Raw genomic sequence first — 19,607 nt, forward strand, 5'->3', positions numbered from 1 at the left:
AGTATATTGTCCACGTTACATTAATGATATTTGAGCAAAGAACGATGTCATCATATTGGTCGTGTTACCTTACAAGGTTATAAGGGTGAGAGTGATGGGGGCCTCAAAAATTGACATTAGTCGTCAATTCTCTGGTGTGCCGTAAGTCTAAGTGAAATGGAGAAAGATACGTGAACAGCGGCAGCAGGAGAAAGGAAATGATGGTACTTTCCCCAACTATTAAATGATCTGGAGAGAGAGAGAGAGAGCGAGAGAGAGAGAGAGAGAGAGAGAGAGAGAGAGAGAGAGAGAGAGAGAGAGAGAGAGAGAGAGAGAGAGAGAGAGAGAGAGAGAGAGAGAGAGAGGGGGAGAGAGAGAGAGAGAGAGAGAGAGAGAGAGAGAGAGAGAGAGAGAGAGAGAGAGAGAGAGAGAGAGAGAGAGAGAGAGAGAGAGAGAGAGAGAGAGAGAGAGAGAGAGAGAGAGAGAGAAACCAGCGACTGCTATGTATATCCCACGCAGTTGTGTTTACATCAAATTAAGATTTGTTATAATAATAAGATTGAAGACCGGCTTATGACTGGATATTCTTAAAGAAAATGCTATTTGAGCAAAGAATGATGATACTAAGGCTTAGCACAGAACATCTGGTCTGGGAAGGGAGCAGTGATGGTTTGGCCATGGAGGGGGGTGGTAGGGGTACGGGTTAGGTGGGGGTGGACGGGGAGAGGGTAAGGCCGGCCCATTACCTCGTCCATCTCACTACGCCTCAAACCACCACGAAGGTTGGACCTCAGCGAAAGGGGCTGCCGGTTCATTCATTCAGGAGTCTTGCTATGATAACGCCAGTTGTGTGATACAACCTCTGCACAGCAGTAATGGATGTAGGACGAAGAGGTGATGGAGATTGAGTAAACATGCATACATTTCAATGATATTTATTTGAGCCAGCAGATGTTGTGATCACAGTTAACAAGAATAATTTGTAGGTAGAGATCGCGTCTCCGTGACGATGTGAAATGTTTCTCTCTTTTAGTAAACGCTAACCTACTGACTTTGACTGAGTTTACTAAGTGAAGTGCCGTGTGGTGGACTTTAGAGAGGGTGTGAGAGAGAGAGAGAGAGAGAGAGAGAGAGAGAGAGAGAGAGAGAGAGAGAGAGAGAGAGAGAGAGAGAGAGAGACAGAGAGACAGAGAGACAGAGACACAGAGAGACAGAGAGACAGAAGACAGAGAGAGAGAGAGAGAGAAAGAGAGAGAGAGAGAGAGAGAGAGAGAGAGAGAGAGAGAGAGAGAGAGAGAGAGAGAGGTAGACAGAGAGATAGAGAGACAGAGAGAGAGAGAGAGAGAGAGAGAGAGAGAGAGAGAGAGAGAGAGAGAGAGAGAGAGAGAGAGAGAGAGAGAGAGACAGAGAGACAGAGAGACAGAGAGAGAGAGAGAGAGAGAGAGAGAGAGAGAGAGAGAGAGAGAGAGAGAGAGAGAGAGAGAGAGAGAGAGAGAGAGAGAGAGAGAGAGAGAGAGAGAGAGAGAGAGAGACAGAGAGACAGAGAGAGAGAGAGAGAGAGAGAGAGAGAGAGAGAGAGAGAGAGAGAGAGAGAGAGAGAGAGAGAGAGAGAGAGAGAGAGAGGCAGACAGAGAGACAGAGAGACAGAGAGAGAGAGAGAGAGAGAGAGAGAGAGAGTCGCGGACCGTAGCGAAACGCAGTGGGTAATGGATGCCCAACCACTTCCGCCGTGTTTGAGGAGATATAACCAAACTACTTGGAAAAGTCTTTTCAGTTACCCTCTAACCAGTGACCAGTACGCTCACCCCTCCGCGGCATTGAAAAACGCTTAAGGGTAATGGTACACATCCCTCCTGCTGGACTCTACTCTCTCATCCTCTCACACTTAGGGCTTCCTGTAGGGGGGCTAATGGTTTGTCTAACCGCAAATGACCCGAGCAGTCTCAGGACGAAGGGAAGCTCCACTCACCCTTCCCTCCAGCCCTCCCTCCCTCCCCTACCCCTCCCCCACCCCAAACAACATAACAGACTATGTTGGGACTCCTCTCATCTACACGCAACCTCTACTTACTTACGATCATCAAAAACTATTATCCTCACACAGGATTAAGTCTACGCAAAACACACATACATATTCATTTACTCCTTCCTCATATTCCACTCTTATCCTTATATTTTCTTACTCTACCACATACTCTCCTACATCCCCAACAACATGGCTTCCCTCTTTCCTGACCACATACCCAAAACCCCGAGGACTAGAACCGCGCGCTCCACTTACCTCCGACACGCGCCAAACTTCCGGGAAATTCCCTCAAAACCCTTGAGGACTAGACACCTGCGCGCCATCTGTCCAGGTGCCACTCACGTGAGTGCCACCTGGCAGATGGCGTGCGCGGTTGTAGTCCTCATCTTCCCTACTCAGGTGTACTCCCCTTCATATAGTCTAGGTTAGCTGTACTCCCCCCTTCATATAGTCTAGGGCAGGTGTACTCCCCCTTCATATAGTCTAGGGCAGCTGTACTCCCCTTCATATAGTCTAGGGCAGCTGTACTCCCCCTTCATATAGTCTAGGGCAGCTGTACTCCCCTTCATATAGTCTTGGGCAGCTGTACTCCCCTTCATATAGTCTAAGGCAGCGGTACTCCCCCTTCATATAGTCTAGGGCAGCTGTACTCCCCTTCATATAGTCTAGGGCAGCTGTTCTCCCTTTCATATAGTCTAGGGCAGCTGTACTCCCCTTCATATAGTCTAGGGCAGCTGTACTCCCCCTTCATATAGTCTAGGGCAGCTGTACTCCCCTTCATATAGTCTAGGGCAGGTGTACTCCCCTTCATATAGTCTAGGGCAGGTGTACTCCCCCTTCATATAGTCTAGGGCAGCTGTACTCTCCTTCATATAGTCTAGGGCAGCTGTACTCCCCTTCATATAGTCAAGGGCAGCTGTACTCCCCTTCATATAGTCTAGGGCAGCTGTACTCCCCTTCATATAGTCTAGGGCAGCTGTACTCCCCCTTCATATAGTCTAGGGCAGCTGTACTCCCCTTCATATAGTCTAGGGCAGGTGTACTCCCCTTCATATAGTCTAGGGCAGGTGTACTCCCCCTTCATATAGTCTAGGGCAGCTGTACTCCCCTTCATATAGTCTAGGGCAGCTGTACTCCCCTTCATATAGTCTAGGGCAGCTGTACTCCCCTTCATATAGTCTAGGGCAGCTGTACTCCCCTTCATATAGTCTAGGGCAGCTGTACTCCCCTTCATATAGTCTAGGGCAGCTGTACTCCCCTTCATATAGTCTAGGGCAGCTGTACTCCCCTTCATATAGTCTAGGGCAGCTGTACTCCCCTTCATATAGTCTAGGGCAGCTGTACTCCCCTTCATATAGTCTAGGGCAGCTGTACTCCCCTTCATATAGTCTAGGGCAGGCTGTACTCCCCTTCATATAGTCTAGGGCAGCTGTACTCCCCTTCATATAGTCTAGGGCAGCTGTACTCCCCTTCATATAGTCTAGGGCAGCTGTACTCCCCTTCAATATAGTCTAGGGCAGCTGTACTCCCCTTCATATAGTCTAGGGCAGGCTGTACTCCCCCTTCATATAGTCTAGGGCAGCTGTACTCCACTTCATATAGTCTAGGGCAGCTGTACTCCCCCTTCATATAGTCTAGGGCAGCTGTACTCCCCTTCATATAGTCTAGGGCAGCTGTACTCCCCTTCATATAGTCTAGGGCAGCTGTACTCCCCTTCATATAGTCTAGGGCAGGTGTACTCCCCTTCATATAGTCTAGGGCAGCTGTACTCCCCTTCATATAGTCTAGGGCAGCTGTACTCCCCCTTCATATAGTCTAGGGGTAGCTGTACTCCCCTTCATATAGTCTAGGGCAGCTGTACTCCCCTTCATATTGATTGATGAAGATTAAGCCACCCAAAAGGTGGCACGAGCATGAATAGCCCGTAAGTGGTGGCCCTTTGGAGCCATTACCAGTATCAAGAGCTGATACTGGAGATCTGTGGAGGTGCGACTGCACCCTGCGTGACGGGAGATGTCTCTCGTGCCCCTTCATATAGTCTAGGGTAGCTGCACTAATGCAGATGTACGTAATGTATTAATACCAAAAAAACCGTCGCTCTACCGTCCAGCCCAAGTGGTTGGGGATAATGGCTGATTAATGACACTACACGGAAGCGTCCAGGACAGCTGACGACTTGTTCATATAACACTTCGAACTGTTTAATGAAACATGCAATCTATGTAAAATGTGACCTGATCTCCAAATCCATTACCAGCCCACCCAATTGTGGAGCAGGGACAGAGGTAATGGGAGTCACCATTGGGCTAAGACACGACAAACTTGAAGTGTTCAATGTGTACAGGTCTCCACAAGCCGAAATGGATCTCTCTGTGTTATTTGGACACGCGACAACAACAAACACAATCATTTGTGGAGATTTTAATGCCCATCATCGATTGGCACTGGGCTCGAACAAAACAAATGAAGCCGGCATACACATTACACATCTACTGGACCAGCTTCCAGAAATACAAATCCTAAACAAGAATGAACCTACCCACATCCAAGGAGGCAGATTAGACCTAACCTTCGTTTAAGCCTCCCTAAGAGATGCAGCAACATGGTCAGTTGAGCCCACACTCACAAGCGACCACTATGGGGTCCAAATTGATCTTCAGTTAGACCTACCCACCCCACCTCCGCCTCCATCTGAAGCCTGGAACTTTGCTTTAGCAAACTGGGACCGATTTCAAAACCTCATTTCAGAGTGGCAAAGAAACTATGATCTTCCCGAAGACATTAATCAGGCAGAACAAGAATTTGTCAAAGCGATTCAAAGTGCAGCCAACCACTCAATCCCACTGAAAAAACAGTCCACCGGACACCATAAAGATCATTGGTACTATTGCGAACGTATCAAAGAACTCAACCATAGACTCTATAGAACAAGAAAGCTATACAAAAAGCAGCCAAGTGACCGCAACAGGATCTTACTTTGTGAGGTCAAGGAACATGTACATCGAAAGACCAGACAAATAAAAGAACAAAAGTGGCTAGAATGGTGTTCACACCTGAATGAACACACCTCTCCCGGGGAGATGTGGCAGCAAATTCACCGGGCCAAAGGGAATAAAACACCTAAAGCTCCACACCCCAAAGATCCTCAACAGGAAGCCGAAGTACTGGCAACCAGGTTTGCAGAGAGAGCAGCCAGCAATCAACTTCCACCAGATGTATTAGCAGTACAGACCGGACTAGAGGAAGAAAGGTGGCACAGAATCCTTACAGCATGTGTAGAAGTCTCTGACACTAATGCCCCCTTCACACTGGATGAGCTCAATCGGCTAAGAAAAACTCCAAGGATACATCCCCTGGAGCCGACAAAATAACCTATAAAATGATTAGAAACCTCGGCCCAGAGGGAGACGCTGCATACCTAAGGTTAATTAATTTAGCCTGGACTTCTCAAACTAGACCTTCTGCTTGGAATAGAGCAGACAGAGTGCCGATCCCAAAACCCAAAGATCCAGCTAATCCCAGGCCCATCTCTCTCCAAAGCTGTGCAACCAAGATGGCTGACAGAATGGCACTCAACAGACTGGAGTGGAAAATGCCTAAACTGCACCATGATATGTATGCCTATAGAAGAAGGGTTGGCACAGTGGAATGTATTACAACTCTGTTAGCCCACTTGAATGACAGACCAGGAATGCTGATATTCCTGGACCTCGAAAAAGCCTTTGAACTGACTAGCGCCCCAGCTATTCTCTGCTGCCTCATTGACAAAGAGGTCAGAGGCAACCTGCTCTCCTGGACCAAAAACTGTCTCATAAACAGAGAAGCAAGAGTAAAACTTCATGGCACAGTCTCTGAGTACAAAAGACATGAAAATGGTACACCGCAAGGAGGTATTCTTAGCCCTCTTCTCTTCAACTGTTTAATGGAAAGAATAATGAGGTTAAAACTCCCACATCACTGCAGGCTGCTAAACTACGCGGACGACTTTGTCATCATCATAAAAGGAAGGGATGCGGCGCGCCTTGCACCCAAATGCTTAGACTGCATCAGTAAAGAGGCAAAACAGATTGGGATCAAACTCAACCCCTCAAAGTCAAAGGCCATGCCCATAAAAATAGCGAAGCCCAACATCCAACTCACAGTACAGGGTCAACCAAGAGAATGGGTCGACACCTATCAGTATCTAGGAATCATCCTGGACACACACATGAATTTTAATGCTGAGGTCACATACTTGAGAGAGCGAACTGCGGCCCGGATGGGAATCCTCAGGTCGCTAACCTCCCTTTCTGGAGGAGCCAATCTGCAAGTCCTTCGCACATACTATGTACAGGCAGTCAGATTCAGTGATCGATTATGCCGCACCTGCACTCACAAATCTATCACACCAACAGTGGAAAAAGCTTGAAGTTGCCCAAAACAATGCTATGAGAGCTGCACTGGGAGCCCCCATGTGGACCAGGCTTGAAACTCTTAGACTGGAGACGGGTTTGCCCTCTTTACAAGAAAGAATATCACAAGGGACAGCTACAATTATCATGTAAGATAATTATTTCTTCTGATCCAATCCCAGTACGGCAGGCTTTGGTGGTTGGACTAGGCCAAAACAATGGAAACTATTGGGTTGCAAGAGCAGGAAAAGTCCTAAACCGACTACATTTAAAAAACATGATTCTTGATAGAGAGGGTGATCATCCACACCCAAATTACACTTCTTCCGCGCCGTGGGAAGAGCCTACTTTCAAAATAGTAATAGAAAGTCTCCCAATGAAAAAGGCTGCCTATGATCCAACAATCCTAAGGCGCATAATAGAAGAGCAAATGTATACCATAGCAGTAGCAGGAGCCACCCACATCTTCACAGACGGATCGGTGGACACAGAAAATGAGAGTGCTGGCGCTGCTCTTTGCACGACCAGCGTTCAGGCATATTGGAGACTGGGAGGACTAGTATCATCAACCCAAACTGAGCTGTTTGCCATACAACAGGCATTCGCATATGTGATTGCACAAAACACTCAAAATGCAATCATACACACAGACTCAAAAGCTGCACTTCAAATACTAGGACAAAAACAATGGAAAGATAATGTGGAAATAATTACCACCATTTTGTATCAAGGAGCAGTCGCTAAAGGCAAAGGCCTCAACATAACTTTAAACTGGATCCCATCCCATATTGGAATCCCATTAAATGAAAAAGCTGATGAAATTGCTAAATTGGCAACTCGTCATCCAGTGATACATAAAATAATTCAACCCAGCCTAGAGAACATAAAAAACATCATCACCAAAAAACTCTCACATCTCAACAAAGCCTACCTGCACCAGAGAATAGCTGAAGGTTCGCCATCTGCAACATGGTATCTTCAGGCAACCAAATTAGAAAGGTTAAATATCCCAAAAGGAATCCACAGGGAAATAGCAGTTAGGCTATATAGACTACGTCTAGGTTACAGATGCAACTGGGAGATTGGTGAACCCCGACAGAGAGAGTGCATCTTCTGCCAAACTGTCACAGAAAAGCCATTACTTCACTATCTTCTGGAATGTGAAGCAACCAATGACCTTAGAAGAGCTTTAAGAGATTCCTGAATCATGCAGTGGCCACCCTGAAGCCATCAACACAGCCACTCTCCTGGTCAACAAAGGTGTCCAGCAGCTGGACACCCTCATAAAGACTGTGAAGCAGTATCCTCCCCCACGATAACAGCTTGATGGTTAAATACAACCTCAGAACACTGGGGAAAAAAAAAATTGTACCACTTACAGGCTATTCATGCCCGTGCCACCATCTTGGGTGGCTTAATCTTTATCTATCTATCTCTATCTTAATGAAACACACGGGAGACATCTCCCGTCACGCAGGGTGCAGTCGCACCTCCACAGATCTCCAGTATCATCTATTGATACTGGAAATGGCTCAAAAGGGCCACCACTTATGGGCTATTCATGCCCGTGCCACCTTTTGAGTGGCTTAATCTTCTCTCTCTCTCTCTCTTAATGAAACAAATGAAGGTTCATATATCGCTATGAAGCGGTAGTTTATGGTAATGTAATGACCTCGTTGTAATGAACCCACCCCAGTGGGAACAATTATCCAAGAGCAACGCCAATTCAACGTTAAAGTAACGTCATCAACATCGATTCGACGTCGAGCCAAAGCCAATCCTGGATATTGTGGATATTGATTGATAAAGATTAAGGCACCCAAGAGGTGGCACGGGCATGAATAACCCGTAAACACCATAAGAATTACGTTAAGAAGTACGTTAAACAGTAACAAGGTTGGACAGGTGGAACGGTCACACAATGATTGGCGAGTCATCGAGCAAATTGGTTATTGAAAGATTGAATAGTTTTAACCATAAATATGTAACAACATTCGCTGGTTAACGCATGTATATAAAGGAATATATTGAAACTCGACGAACAAATAATATACCCTGATCCCTTGTGAAACAGCAGAGTAGTCTACGTTCTCAGGTCACACTTGGGGATAAGGAGAGGTAAAGTAATTATCAGGAGAAAGCGCTAAGCCATTAGGACAATATAACCTTTGGAAGGGATTAAGATTAAGAATAGGACGGAGGGAAGGAATGGTGCCCAACTACTTGGAAATTGAAATTGAAATAAGTTTATTGAGGTAAAATACACATAAAGGGATGAGGTAGCTCAAGCTATTTTCACCCCGTTCAGTACATCGTGTTAATACATACATAGACACACATGACAAGCAGTAAACATATTACCGAACATTCTGAGAGATAAACATATACATTTCCTAACTACTTGGACGGTCGGGGATAGAACACCGACCTGAACGAAGATGTCAGGTCCTTGTACATGGTATGGGCACAGGACTCGGGGTCGAGCCCCTATTCCCCCATCCTCCTATTTATACCCACCCAAACTCACTCATATCTGTGTCTAACCTACTCTTGAAACAATCTAGTGATCCAACGACTACTAGGTTACCTGATAATTTGTTCCATAACCCAAGAACCAGTTTCAAACCCGAATGGAACAGAGCTGGTGATTTAGTTAGAAAAGTTGCAAAACGAAGCCCTGAAACTAATCTTAGGATTGCAGAGAAATTCTGATTGAGGTAATGAGGAAGGAACTACACTTACAGATTATTAGGGATAATTTCTGAGGTAAATATTTATTCTCCAATTAGGCTAACGAGTGCAGGGGACGCTAATGAGTGTATTTTGTTATATGAGAAACAATTAACACCACCATGGGTACAGGTAAAAATACCGTCAAGTTTCTCACAGATTAAGGAGCAAATCAAGAAGAAAATATTCCTGACTGTCAAAAGTCGCCACAGAGCCAAAGTAACAGGGGCCTCGTAGCCTGGTGGACAGCGCGCAGGACTCGTAATTCTGTGGCGCGGGTTCGATTCCCGCACGAGGCAGAAACAAATGGGCAAAGTTTCTTTCACCCTGAATGCCCCTGTTACCTAGCAGTAAATAGGTACCTGGGACTTAGTCAGCTGTCACGGGCTGCTTCCTGGGGGTGGAGGCCTGGTTGAGGACCGGGCCGCGGGGACACTAAAGCCCCGAAATCATCTCAAGATAACCTCAAGATATAACGGAAGGCAGACCCACCGCGATGTGGTACAAAGCCACTATGCAATCCTCTTTCAACACGGGAGACATCTCCCGTCACGCAGGGTGCACTTGCACCTCCACAGATCTCTAGTATCAGATCTTGATACTGGTAATGGCTCAAAAGGGCCACCACTTACGGGCTATTCATGCGAGTGCCACCTTTTGGGTGGCTTAATCTTCAACAATCAATCAATCCTCTTTCAACCCTGGATAAAAGCTATACAGGGACATTGCAGTAGCCATACACAAACTAAGACTTGGCTACAAGTGCTGCTGGGAGGTAATAATCCCAATAATTAAAGGGTGTCATATATGTGGAACAGGTGCAGAAATGCCACTTTTGCATCACTTACTATTATGTGAAGCAACTGAAGCCCTGCACATCAAACTCAACATTCAACCACCTGGAGCAGCTGCATTAAATCTATGGGCCCCGTGGCGAAGTGGTAGCACACTCGCATGGCGTTTCGCGAGCACTTTGGCCTAGGATCATATCCTGGCCGGGAAGGATTTATTTGGCCCCAATCCTTAACTGTAGCCTCTGTTTACCATCAGTGAATAGGTACCTGGTTGTTAAATGATTTGGCGGGTCGTATTCCTGGGAAAAATTAGGATTAATTAAGGTTCTGCCTAAAACGGAATGCGTGCTAGTGACTGTACAAGAATGTAAGAACTCTTGTATATAAATCAAATAAATAAAATAAATACAAAATCCACAACAATGGTTAACAAAGCAGTTGAAGAATGGGATGCACTAGTGAACATTGTGCATCTATATCCGCCACCAAGATAATGTTATTAAAACTAAAGACTAAAACCATTGCGAAAAGAAGGAAACTCTACCTTCATTTAAAACTCTGACCCAAATATCACAATAACAAAGTTATCGTGAATAACCAAACTCAATTACGGGCTCACTATAGCCCGTGCTACATGGATATTTTGTTCCGAGTTCAAGTTGAAGTATGTTTATTGAGACAAGAGAATACATCTGAAAGGGATGGAGTAGCTTAGGCTATTTCTACCCTCCTAAGTGTTCCCAGTAGCTGAATCTAAAACAACAACTACCACCATGGGAGGAATGTAATGGTGGAGAGTGTTCCCCCTACAAAATAAAAAGATACAGACTTGCCTTGATTAGGGCAATTGAGGGCAATATATGATTGTACAACTAGAAAATTACATTAATTAAACACTAACTGTTTATTGTGATTACTCAATATATAGAAAAGGACGGAATGTCTTGATTAGGGAATTCACTGACATCGTCACTGTAGATACTGTTATTGGACATCATTAGAGAGTAGAACACTGGCATCGTCACCGTATATATTGTTATTGGACATCATTAGAGAGTAGAAAAGTGACTTGAGAATGGCCCAGGACGGACCGAAACGTCGTCGTCCCTTTACCTTCTAGTGTGTGGCCTGGTCAACATACTTCAGCCACGTTATTGTGACTCATCGCCCGCATAGATTAGTGACATCAGCACCGTAGATACTGTTATTGGACACCGCTTAAAGTGACAATGTATCTTCATCGCAGGTTGAACTTCAAGCTGTATTAGCGAGCTTAAAGAAAAGTAGTAAATAATAGTAATGAATGTGTTTTTAATGATAGAGGAGCGTTGGTGTCATTACATAGTAGAAGACCAGTACATCAGCATATTGTGGACGAGTGTTGAGATAACAGCAGGAAAGAGTAAAAAAAAATAGTTGGTAACTAAGATTTATGTAGGTTCCTTCACAAGCAGGGACCTGAGCTTGTAGAAGCATCTTAATCACCTTCAGTGGTTAAGTTCTTAATTGCACACTAGTTTCTCTGTCAGCTATCTCAGCCCTGTCAGAGTAAAAGAGACAAATATATGTGTATGTATGTGTGTGTATGTATGTATGTATGTGTATGTGTATGTGTGTGTATAAAGTATATGTGGAAGCTGATCAGAATTACATTTCACCATTATAAATTCACATTAATGCATTCATAAATCTATGTATCTATGTATTTACGTATGTAGCTTAGCCTAACATTTTAAAAGCACTACGATCACCTTCTGTGGTTCAATAAATCTCTGAACTGTATGTTTGACAAATCTCTCACCCTGTCCATGGAGGACAGAAGAAAATGTATATATGCTGGTTAGCATTGTAAATGTGTGGCCACGTCTGTGGTAGAAAATAATAATAATAAAAAAAACAAGCAGGGATGCTGTTACGTGAGGCTGTTGATATATTAGCGAAGAGGGGGCACGGAAACAATTGTTTTCAGTGTAATATAATTCTTAAGACAAAGCTCAATTTGATCAGTATTTAACTTATTTAACAACGTGTTTAACTTATTTTCATTGAATAACTATAATATGTAGGATGAATATACTGTGTAAGTTTATTTATGAGCCCCAGGCTTTGAGGGACCGATATTAGAAGGTGTGCTAGTAACAGCGTCTTTGTCCTGTTTAAGTCTGTCAGTTATATCACCTGTGTCAAATACTTCTGTCAACGTGAATGATTTCAAATGTTAAACTGTCACTTAATGAAGCGTTCCGGCAATCACTAGCGAGTTATGTCATAATTTATTGACTGATTGATGTACATTAAGTCACCCGAAAGGTGTCACGGGCGTTAATAGCCCATAAAGTTGTCATAGTGTAAACTGATCTTAACTAGGCTGTGAAATGGTGTACTTCTTTGTCCGGTCCGAGGCGAGAATCTGTGTAGTCTCGGAAACATCCCAATTGATTGATAAAGATTAAGTCACCCAAGAGGTGGCACGGGCATGAATAGCCCGTAAGTGGTTGCCCTTTTGAGCCATTACCAGTATCAAGAGCTGATACTGGAGATATGTGGAGGCGCGACTGCACCCTGCGTGACGGGAGATGTCTCCCGTGGAAACATCCCAGGTGGACTTGGACATTAGCAGCAGTCAACACTGGGAAAGTCTTAAGCACAGCTATGGCATGGGATGAAGTATTAATGTCAATTAAAGGCTCTGTCCTGGGACCTCTGTTGTTTACTATAGATATGAATGATTTACGAAGCTTCATTTATCTCTGAAATTCTATCCTCAGTACTCTGTAAGTTCAATTATATCATTATTATCTCAGTAATAGTAGTTCTTGGGCCACGAGAATCTTCTTGGGATTATTCGCATGATGTCATTTTGAACCTTCTCCAACTTGTTTAGTCTGCAAAACAGTACAGATATCAAGACATATGGGCAGCATAATCAATAAGAGATCTCACAGTATGCCATGTGATTACCATTGGAAATATAGAATATGATTAATAATTGTGTACTGTATGGGTTTGTGAGCCCTTGAGGGACCTTATGTAGACTAGGGTAGAAATAGCCTAAGCTACTCTATCCTTTTTGAGATTTTCGTTTTCTCAATAAACTTACTTGAACTTGAATGAATGACTTAGACACTAAATTGAATAGCAACATTTACCAGTTTACTGATGATTAGAATATAGTGCAGGAAATCAATGTAGATTGTTTAAAAAATGAATGAGTTTGGATGTATATAAATAAGAGGTACCCCCGTATAGCCTAATATGCCTTCTACAGTTTCCTTTATTTTTCCTCATGCTAAGCTGTGTAAACTCACCATACCTCAAGGAGGAGTCCTAAGACAAGCCCTGTTAAATATAATATTGAAACAGAGAGTTCCAGTGAAACTCCTACAGTACAACTCCAGTCATAGTTGCACACGATATTCTGTTTCAGGTTAAACATGTTTTTAATGGAGTCAACAAATTTATTCGTAAATTGCTATATGTTTATACTTGAGTTAGTTTACAACATTTCTGAACATTGTTTAAATAAGAGAGAGTATGGTGATAACATAAGACGTGATCATTATAAACATATACTGTATTATCTAGATTTAGATTTAGAAGTTTAATTTAATAGTAATATAAATTTGGAGAAACTTAGTACAATGCCTTAGTGGTTGAATTTAGGTGAAAGAAAGACCCAATACATGTGTAAGTGCTTTAATACCAAAATTTCGGATTTAGCCTATTTTCTTTATGAAGGTAATGTAAACAATGTTCTGCCTATGTCAGTCAGTATTAATATATTAGGTACATCTGCATTTGTGCAGCTACCCTAGACTATATGAAGGGGAGTACAGTATGACCAAAAGCTAGCTACGTGATGCAAAAAATCCCCATCACACAGGATGGATAGTCGTACAGAAGCATGTGATAAATAGTCTGCACTGGCGGACTCTGGGTTCGTTATGAGGATATCATCATCAACACAAGAGTGAATAAGGCAGCAGTGATACTAAAGGTCCCCATCTCGCAGGATGGTTAGTCATACAGGGCCATATGTTTAGTAGCTTGAACTGGCAAATTTTGGGTACACTGTGAGGATATATTCAAGAACACGAGAGTGAATATAGTAATTGCAAAGCTCCAGGTACTTCATGCCAACTGGTCTGAAAGGTCTAATAACTGGGCATTCGGTGATGTAATGTGGGAGATCATGCCGCAGTTCCTGCTCACTGAGTTTGCACCTGGAGTGCTCAGGATTGGGAGATCTGTCACCTGCAGCCACCTGCCACAGGTAATGGTAACTCAACCTGATCCTGGCAACCACTGTGTCGCACAGTCTGGTGGACTGTGCGACACAGTGGTCCACAGTTTACCACCTTCATGAAGGAAGGTACATTCGGATGAATTCTATGATGAATTCTTTCATCCGAGAATTTAGTATTATAACGCTTACATATGTATTAGGTCTTTCCTTCACTTTCCTATAACATTTATTACAGTTGCGGCTGCAGTGAGCAGGTGTACAACCACAGAAATATCTTCTAGCTTCGAATTAGGGTGAAGAGATGCGTATTGACAGAACATATGCAACACAAAAATAGCATGATAAGAAGATAATTCGAAAAATACCTAATATATACTTATTATACTATGAAGGTGTATTTTGCACACCCTCAGTATTTCACATCAACAGATTTACGAGGTTGACTATCACTGAGCGCGACTCTTGTATCATAGCTATGACTTCAGTAGGATTTAAAATAATTGTCAATAAACCATCTCCTTGTGACTAATTCCTTAATAAAGGTCATAAGTAGGAAGATAGATGTCGGAAGTTTAATTGTTTAGATATGAACGTGAAAATTATAGAAAATATGCAAAGTATCTAAATATTTAGGATATTAAAATATGGAACATGGATCAAGCGTCGAACTATTCCTCGGCGGGTCGGGAAACAAACTTTTTTGTTAAACATCTTGCCAAATAACCCTTTTTTTATTAACAAGCTTAGGTATACACAGCAATGTGCTGTTACCCTATTATATATGAAAGATTATACATTGTAGATTAGAAACTAGCTATAAGTTCATCTAATATTCCCATCTCACAGGATGGTTAATCATACACGGAATCAGGGGAGAAAATACCTACCTCAGTACAAAAATAAATTAACTTTGACTAAATATTAACGTTATGATTTTTATAAGAGCTAAGCACTGATCATGGAAATATTATATTATATTTATTTTTACCAGTTTCTATCAAATTCCTCTCAAATAATGTCTTTTTAACAAGCTTAGGTATACACAACAATGTGCTTCTACCCTATTCTGTAGAAGCCCCTTTTAATCTACCACACAGTGTAGATAAAAAACCAGCTACACCCTCATTCAACATCCCCACCTCACAGGACAGCTAGTCATACATGGAATCAGGAGAGAGCATGAAAAGTAAGGTATCTATTAGCCTCCACTAGCAAAATCTGGGTACAGCACATGAATATCTTCAACTTCATACACTTCTTAGTATATGAAATAATTACAAATATCAGAGTACCTCATACCATTTGGTCTGAAATCACTGATAACAGGGCAATCACAAATTAGTGTTGGAGAGTATGTCCCAACTCTTGTTCACATACTTTACAACTGGAATGTTCACCATTGGGGGATTCATTACTTGCAGCCACCTGCCATAAATATCGATATCCCAAATTACCCAGAAGAGTGACGTATCTGCAAAAAGTACCAATCGGCAACTTGGTTGCTCACCTATATATACTCCAGAGGGTCGCTGAAATTAGATATTAGGTTGCAGGCCCTGGCAGCAGGAAGGCGAGACCCTCGGAGCTGCTTGGCTTGCTCCACATTACATCCACAGGAATTTACGACGTGTTAATTTTGTCTGGAAATTTATTTTGCTAATAATTTTTAAGCTACAATTTGAGAGATCTGAAAGTCTCGCTGGCAGCAACAAATATGGATGCCGGACACAATGTAAGTTTACTAATGTCTGGCGAGAACCCGACGCCAATGTCCCGGGAACTGGACATTCTGCAGAAGGACCTGGACACCCTCTTCCTCATTGTGTTCGGCATCCTCATATTCAGTAAGTACCAAAATCTGTTTTTTCTCTCTTTTTTCAAGTATTTAAACATATATATGGCAACTATTTCACATTTTGTATATTAATAAAATAGTTGTATTTTATATAGTTGTATATAGACGTACAATAATCTGTGTTAGATTTTGTTTTATTATGCTTAGAATAATGTATTTGGAATGCAATTTGTACTTTTGACTAACATTTGTTTATATTTCAGTCTCACAGACCGGGTTCGCATTCCTTGAGGCAGGCTCCGTAAGGTCCAAGAACACCACCAACATCCTTCTCAAGAACATGCTCGATGTCTGTAAGTTATCAAACACCTTCGTTATTTGTTATCGTATCTGGCTTATGTCTGGTGAACCAGCACATGATTTTTTTATTCCTATCTCATAGCTAAAGTAAGCTCTCAATGTATATAACTTTGCCGACTCTTGTATTCCTGTAATTTCCTGCTTTTGCTTTTCCATCTGCTGGTGTTATATACTAAATTGTTCTCTGTATTCAATTAACCGACTTCCTCCCACCAAGCCTCACGTAGTAATAATGATATGAATTCCACAATCGTCCCCACCCTGTACTAACCATCTGCCCTGTTACTCTCCCCAGTCATTGGTGGCATAGCGTACTGGCTGGTGGGGTTCCCGCTGGCGTTTGGAGGCGGGAACAGCTTCTCTGGTACAGAGTACTGGGCGTCGTACGGGCTGTCGGACGAGCACCTGGCCTTCTGGTTCTTCCAGTTCGTCATCGCCACCACAGCCTCCACCATCATCTCGGGGTCGATGGCTGAGCGGTGTGCCTTCAATGCTTATCTCATCTACACGACCGTGCTGTCAGGTGGGTGTGAAGCCTCTTTCTCTCTGTAAAGTATGTTTCAAATTTAGCAGGATACTTTACACTATTTTGTGGTCAATGAATAAATAACTTTACTCACTGGCTTTATTTATATAATTTAGATAATATTTGAGAGGAACCTTAACAGGGCAATCTTGAGAGAAAGACAATTTGTTAGACAATAATAGCCTAACACTGATCATTATAATTAAACTTTATGTGTTTCTCAATAAATTTAAAAGGCAATGCAAACAATAATACATTTCCCACGGAATTAATAGATACATTATAAAATACAGCAGTGTTGGTACAGCTGTAGTGTGCCGTGTTTTAATCATGTTTGTGTGTTGTAACAGCTCAGTTATGATAATATTTGTGTTTGTACAGCTGTGGTGTACCCGGTGGTGTCACACTGGACCTGGTCAGACGTTGGCTGGCTCAAGACTCAACACTACCAGGACTTCGGTGGCTCTGGCGTCGTCCACCTCACAGGGGGCGTGGCAGCTCTTGTTGGGGCTGTAATTCTTGGGCCCAGAATTGGTCGCTTCGGACCCAAGGGCAAGGAGATACGTGGACACTCTGTGCCGGTATGTTCATAGAACAGTGGTAATATATTATTATCTGAAGTCATGAAGCAAGATATAAATATTTGTGGATTATCATGTTTAATACAAATATTACACGTCAAGGTGGAGGTGTAAAGTTGTGTTTGAACTTCCAGCTGGCAGCTTTGGGAGGCTTCATCCTGCTCTTCGGGTTCCTGGCCTTCAACGGAGGGTCCCAAGCGTCCATCAGCCACGAGGGTGATGCTGTAGCCATTGCCAAGGCTGTCTTTAACACTGTGATCTCGGCGTCTTCAGGAGGCATCGCTGTGCTCTTGGTGTACCGTTCTGTGCTGTGTGGGAGGGAGTCCACCTGGTCCTTCCTAATGGCTCTTAATGGTTCTCTCGCTGGCATGGTATGTACCGCTCTGCGCTGTGTGGCCGGGAGTCCATTAGTGCTAGTATGATGGACTCTGCTCGCTGTAAATTTTCATTGACAGACGTTTGATTTAAACTTAACTTAGTATTATGATAACATAACAAATTTCTTATCAAAATGGTGTTACTTGCAATATGTCTGAGTTTGTTTATCCAATGCTTAAGGACATGTTTCCATGACAGGTGTCAATCAGTGCCGGGTGCAACGTTGTGCGGCCGTGGAGTGCCAGTGTCATTGGTACAGTGGGTGGATCAGTGTTCCTCGCCATCCACACCCTTCTGCCCAAGTTGAAGGGTACGTCACTGCTTCTCTCACCGCTCAGTTTTCTTAACTTTGTCTCAAGAAGGCAACAAGTAGCCAGTTTTATCTAACTTGAGTTTGAAATATTTTAACTTTAACGTTATGTTCTGTAGATGGCATATACTTAAATAATAATATATATAAAATTTTATATTATTGGGAAGCGTACGTGCATATTGGGACTGTTGAGGTTGTGGATGTAAAGTTAATAAATATTTCTTCCACAGTTGACGACCCACTTGATGCTGTGGCTGTACACATGGGAGGTGGGTTGTGGGGGCTGGTTGCTGTGGCCCTCTTCCAGGATGGTGGCATTGTGTACGGGGGCAGCGCGGAGGTCCTCGCCTGGAACATAGTGGGGGCGCTGGCCATAGTGGCCTGGTCTGGTGGTCTCTTGTTTAGTTATGTTTGGTTCCCTCAGGCTGCTCGGCCTCTTGAGGGTGCCTCCAGAAATGGAAATTGCAGGCAAGTGAAGATAATACATAAAGTTTTCACTTTTGTATTATATAATTGATAATTGTTATATTTTTAGTGTTATGAACGCATTCATTATACATTGTATATGTTCTATATCTCTAACAATATCTATACGCCAGGAATGGACATCTTGAAGCACGGGGAGCCAGCCTACCCAGCTGACGCTTGGTTGGAGAGCCAGTACGATGGATCCGTAAACACTCAGGAGAACAAGAGGAATTCAAGTAAGTTGTCAATTAAGTTGCTTTTAAAGTTTTGTGTGTGATGTTTATTTATTTGATATTAATGAAATGCATCATAGAAATTCATACAGTTTTGTTATCAACATTTTCCACTATTCATCTAATCCATTATTTTCCAGATCTTCCACCCAACATGTCTGCCCCTGAAGAATTTGGTTTGACTAATTCCCAGGACCCAGCTCCAGTCCCTGGACACCTTGTATACTGGAGTCGTGCAGGACCAGTCCCATCCCACCTCTCGCCCGTCGTGTCCCTCAACAACCACGAAGCTAACCACTTGAACTCCAACAATAGTGTCTCTGAAGCTGGCTTCACAGTCCGACTGGGAGACCATGATCTGCGAGTCCTCGTTGAACCCAGAGATCAACGTGGTCAAGACCCTCATTGTTACACCAATGAGGCTTTTGACGAAACCACAAAGCTTTAAGATTATCTTTTATTTGTGATTACTTATGAAAGTATTTGTATGTTGTCATTACTTATGAAAGTATGGTGTATGTTGTCATTACTTATGAAAGTAGGGTGTATGTTTGTTATTACTTATGAGAGTATGTGTGTTTGTCATTACTTATGAAACCTCAAAACTCTGAGATTCTCTGTTGGTTCTTCGACATTAAAGCTTGCTTGTATTGATTCGGTAAATTGACTTAATTAATTTATATTATTTTTCTGCACTAATTACATGAAATATATTATATATATTTTTGTATATATATTTTTTTATTCGGTGAACTTAGTAAGAAACCTGATAAACTAAAGGTTTAAC

The 19,607-nt window shown here is 42.8% G+C and overlaps 1 protein-coding gene across 1 annotated transcript; it reads left to right on the forward strand.

Moving 5' to 3' along the window:
- Positions 1 to 94: 94 nt before the first annotated feature.
- On the forward strand, positions 95 to 19,268 carry LOC138363498 (putative ammonium transporter 1). The gene is made up of 10 exons (XM_069322847.1): positions 95 to 141; positions 15,838 to 16,010; positions 16,225 to 16,314; positions 16,617 to 16,844; positions 17,229 to 17,428; positions 17,563 to 17,799; positions 18,005 to 18,116; positions 18,350 to 18,528; positions 18,655 to 18,823; positions 18,961 to 19,268. The coding sequence occupies exons 1-10, from the start codon at positions 95 to 97 to the stop codon at positions 19,266 to 19,268; spliced, it is 1,743 nt and encodes a 580-aa protein (XP_069178948.1).
- The last annotated feature ends 339 nt before the right edge of the window (positions 19,269 to 19,607 follow it).

Source organism: Procambarus clarkii, chromosome 11 (assembly GCF_040958095.1).
Source record: "Procambarus clarkii isolate CNS0578487 chromosome 11, FALCON_Pclarkii_2.0, whole genome shotgun sequence".
Classification (NCBI taxonomy): domain Eukaryota; kingdom Metazoa; phylum Arthropoda; class Malacostraca; order Decapoda; family Cambaridae; genus Procambarus; species Procambarus clarkii.

Excerpts from the sequence above, each read along its gene's own strand:
- LOC138363498 (XM_069322847.1), top strand. The coding sequence starts at position 95 with ATGGGGGCCTCAAAAATTGACATTAGTCGTCAATTCTCTGGTGTGCC. Across the intron at positions 142-15,837 it reads CGTCAATTCTCTGGTGTGCC|CTACAATTTGAGAGATCTGA; the intron begins GTAAGTCTAAGT and ends ATAATTTTTAAG. Across the intron at positions 18,824-18,960 it reads GGAGAACAAGAGGAATTCAA|ATCTTCCACCCAACATGTCT; the intron begins GTAAGTTGTCAA and ends ATTATTTTCCAG.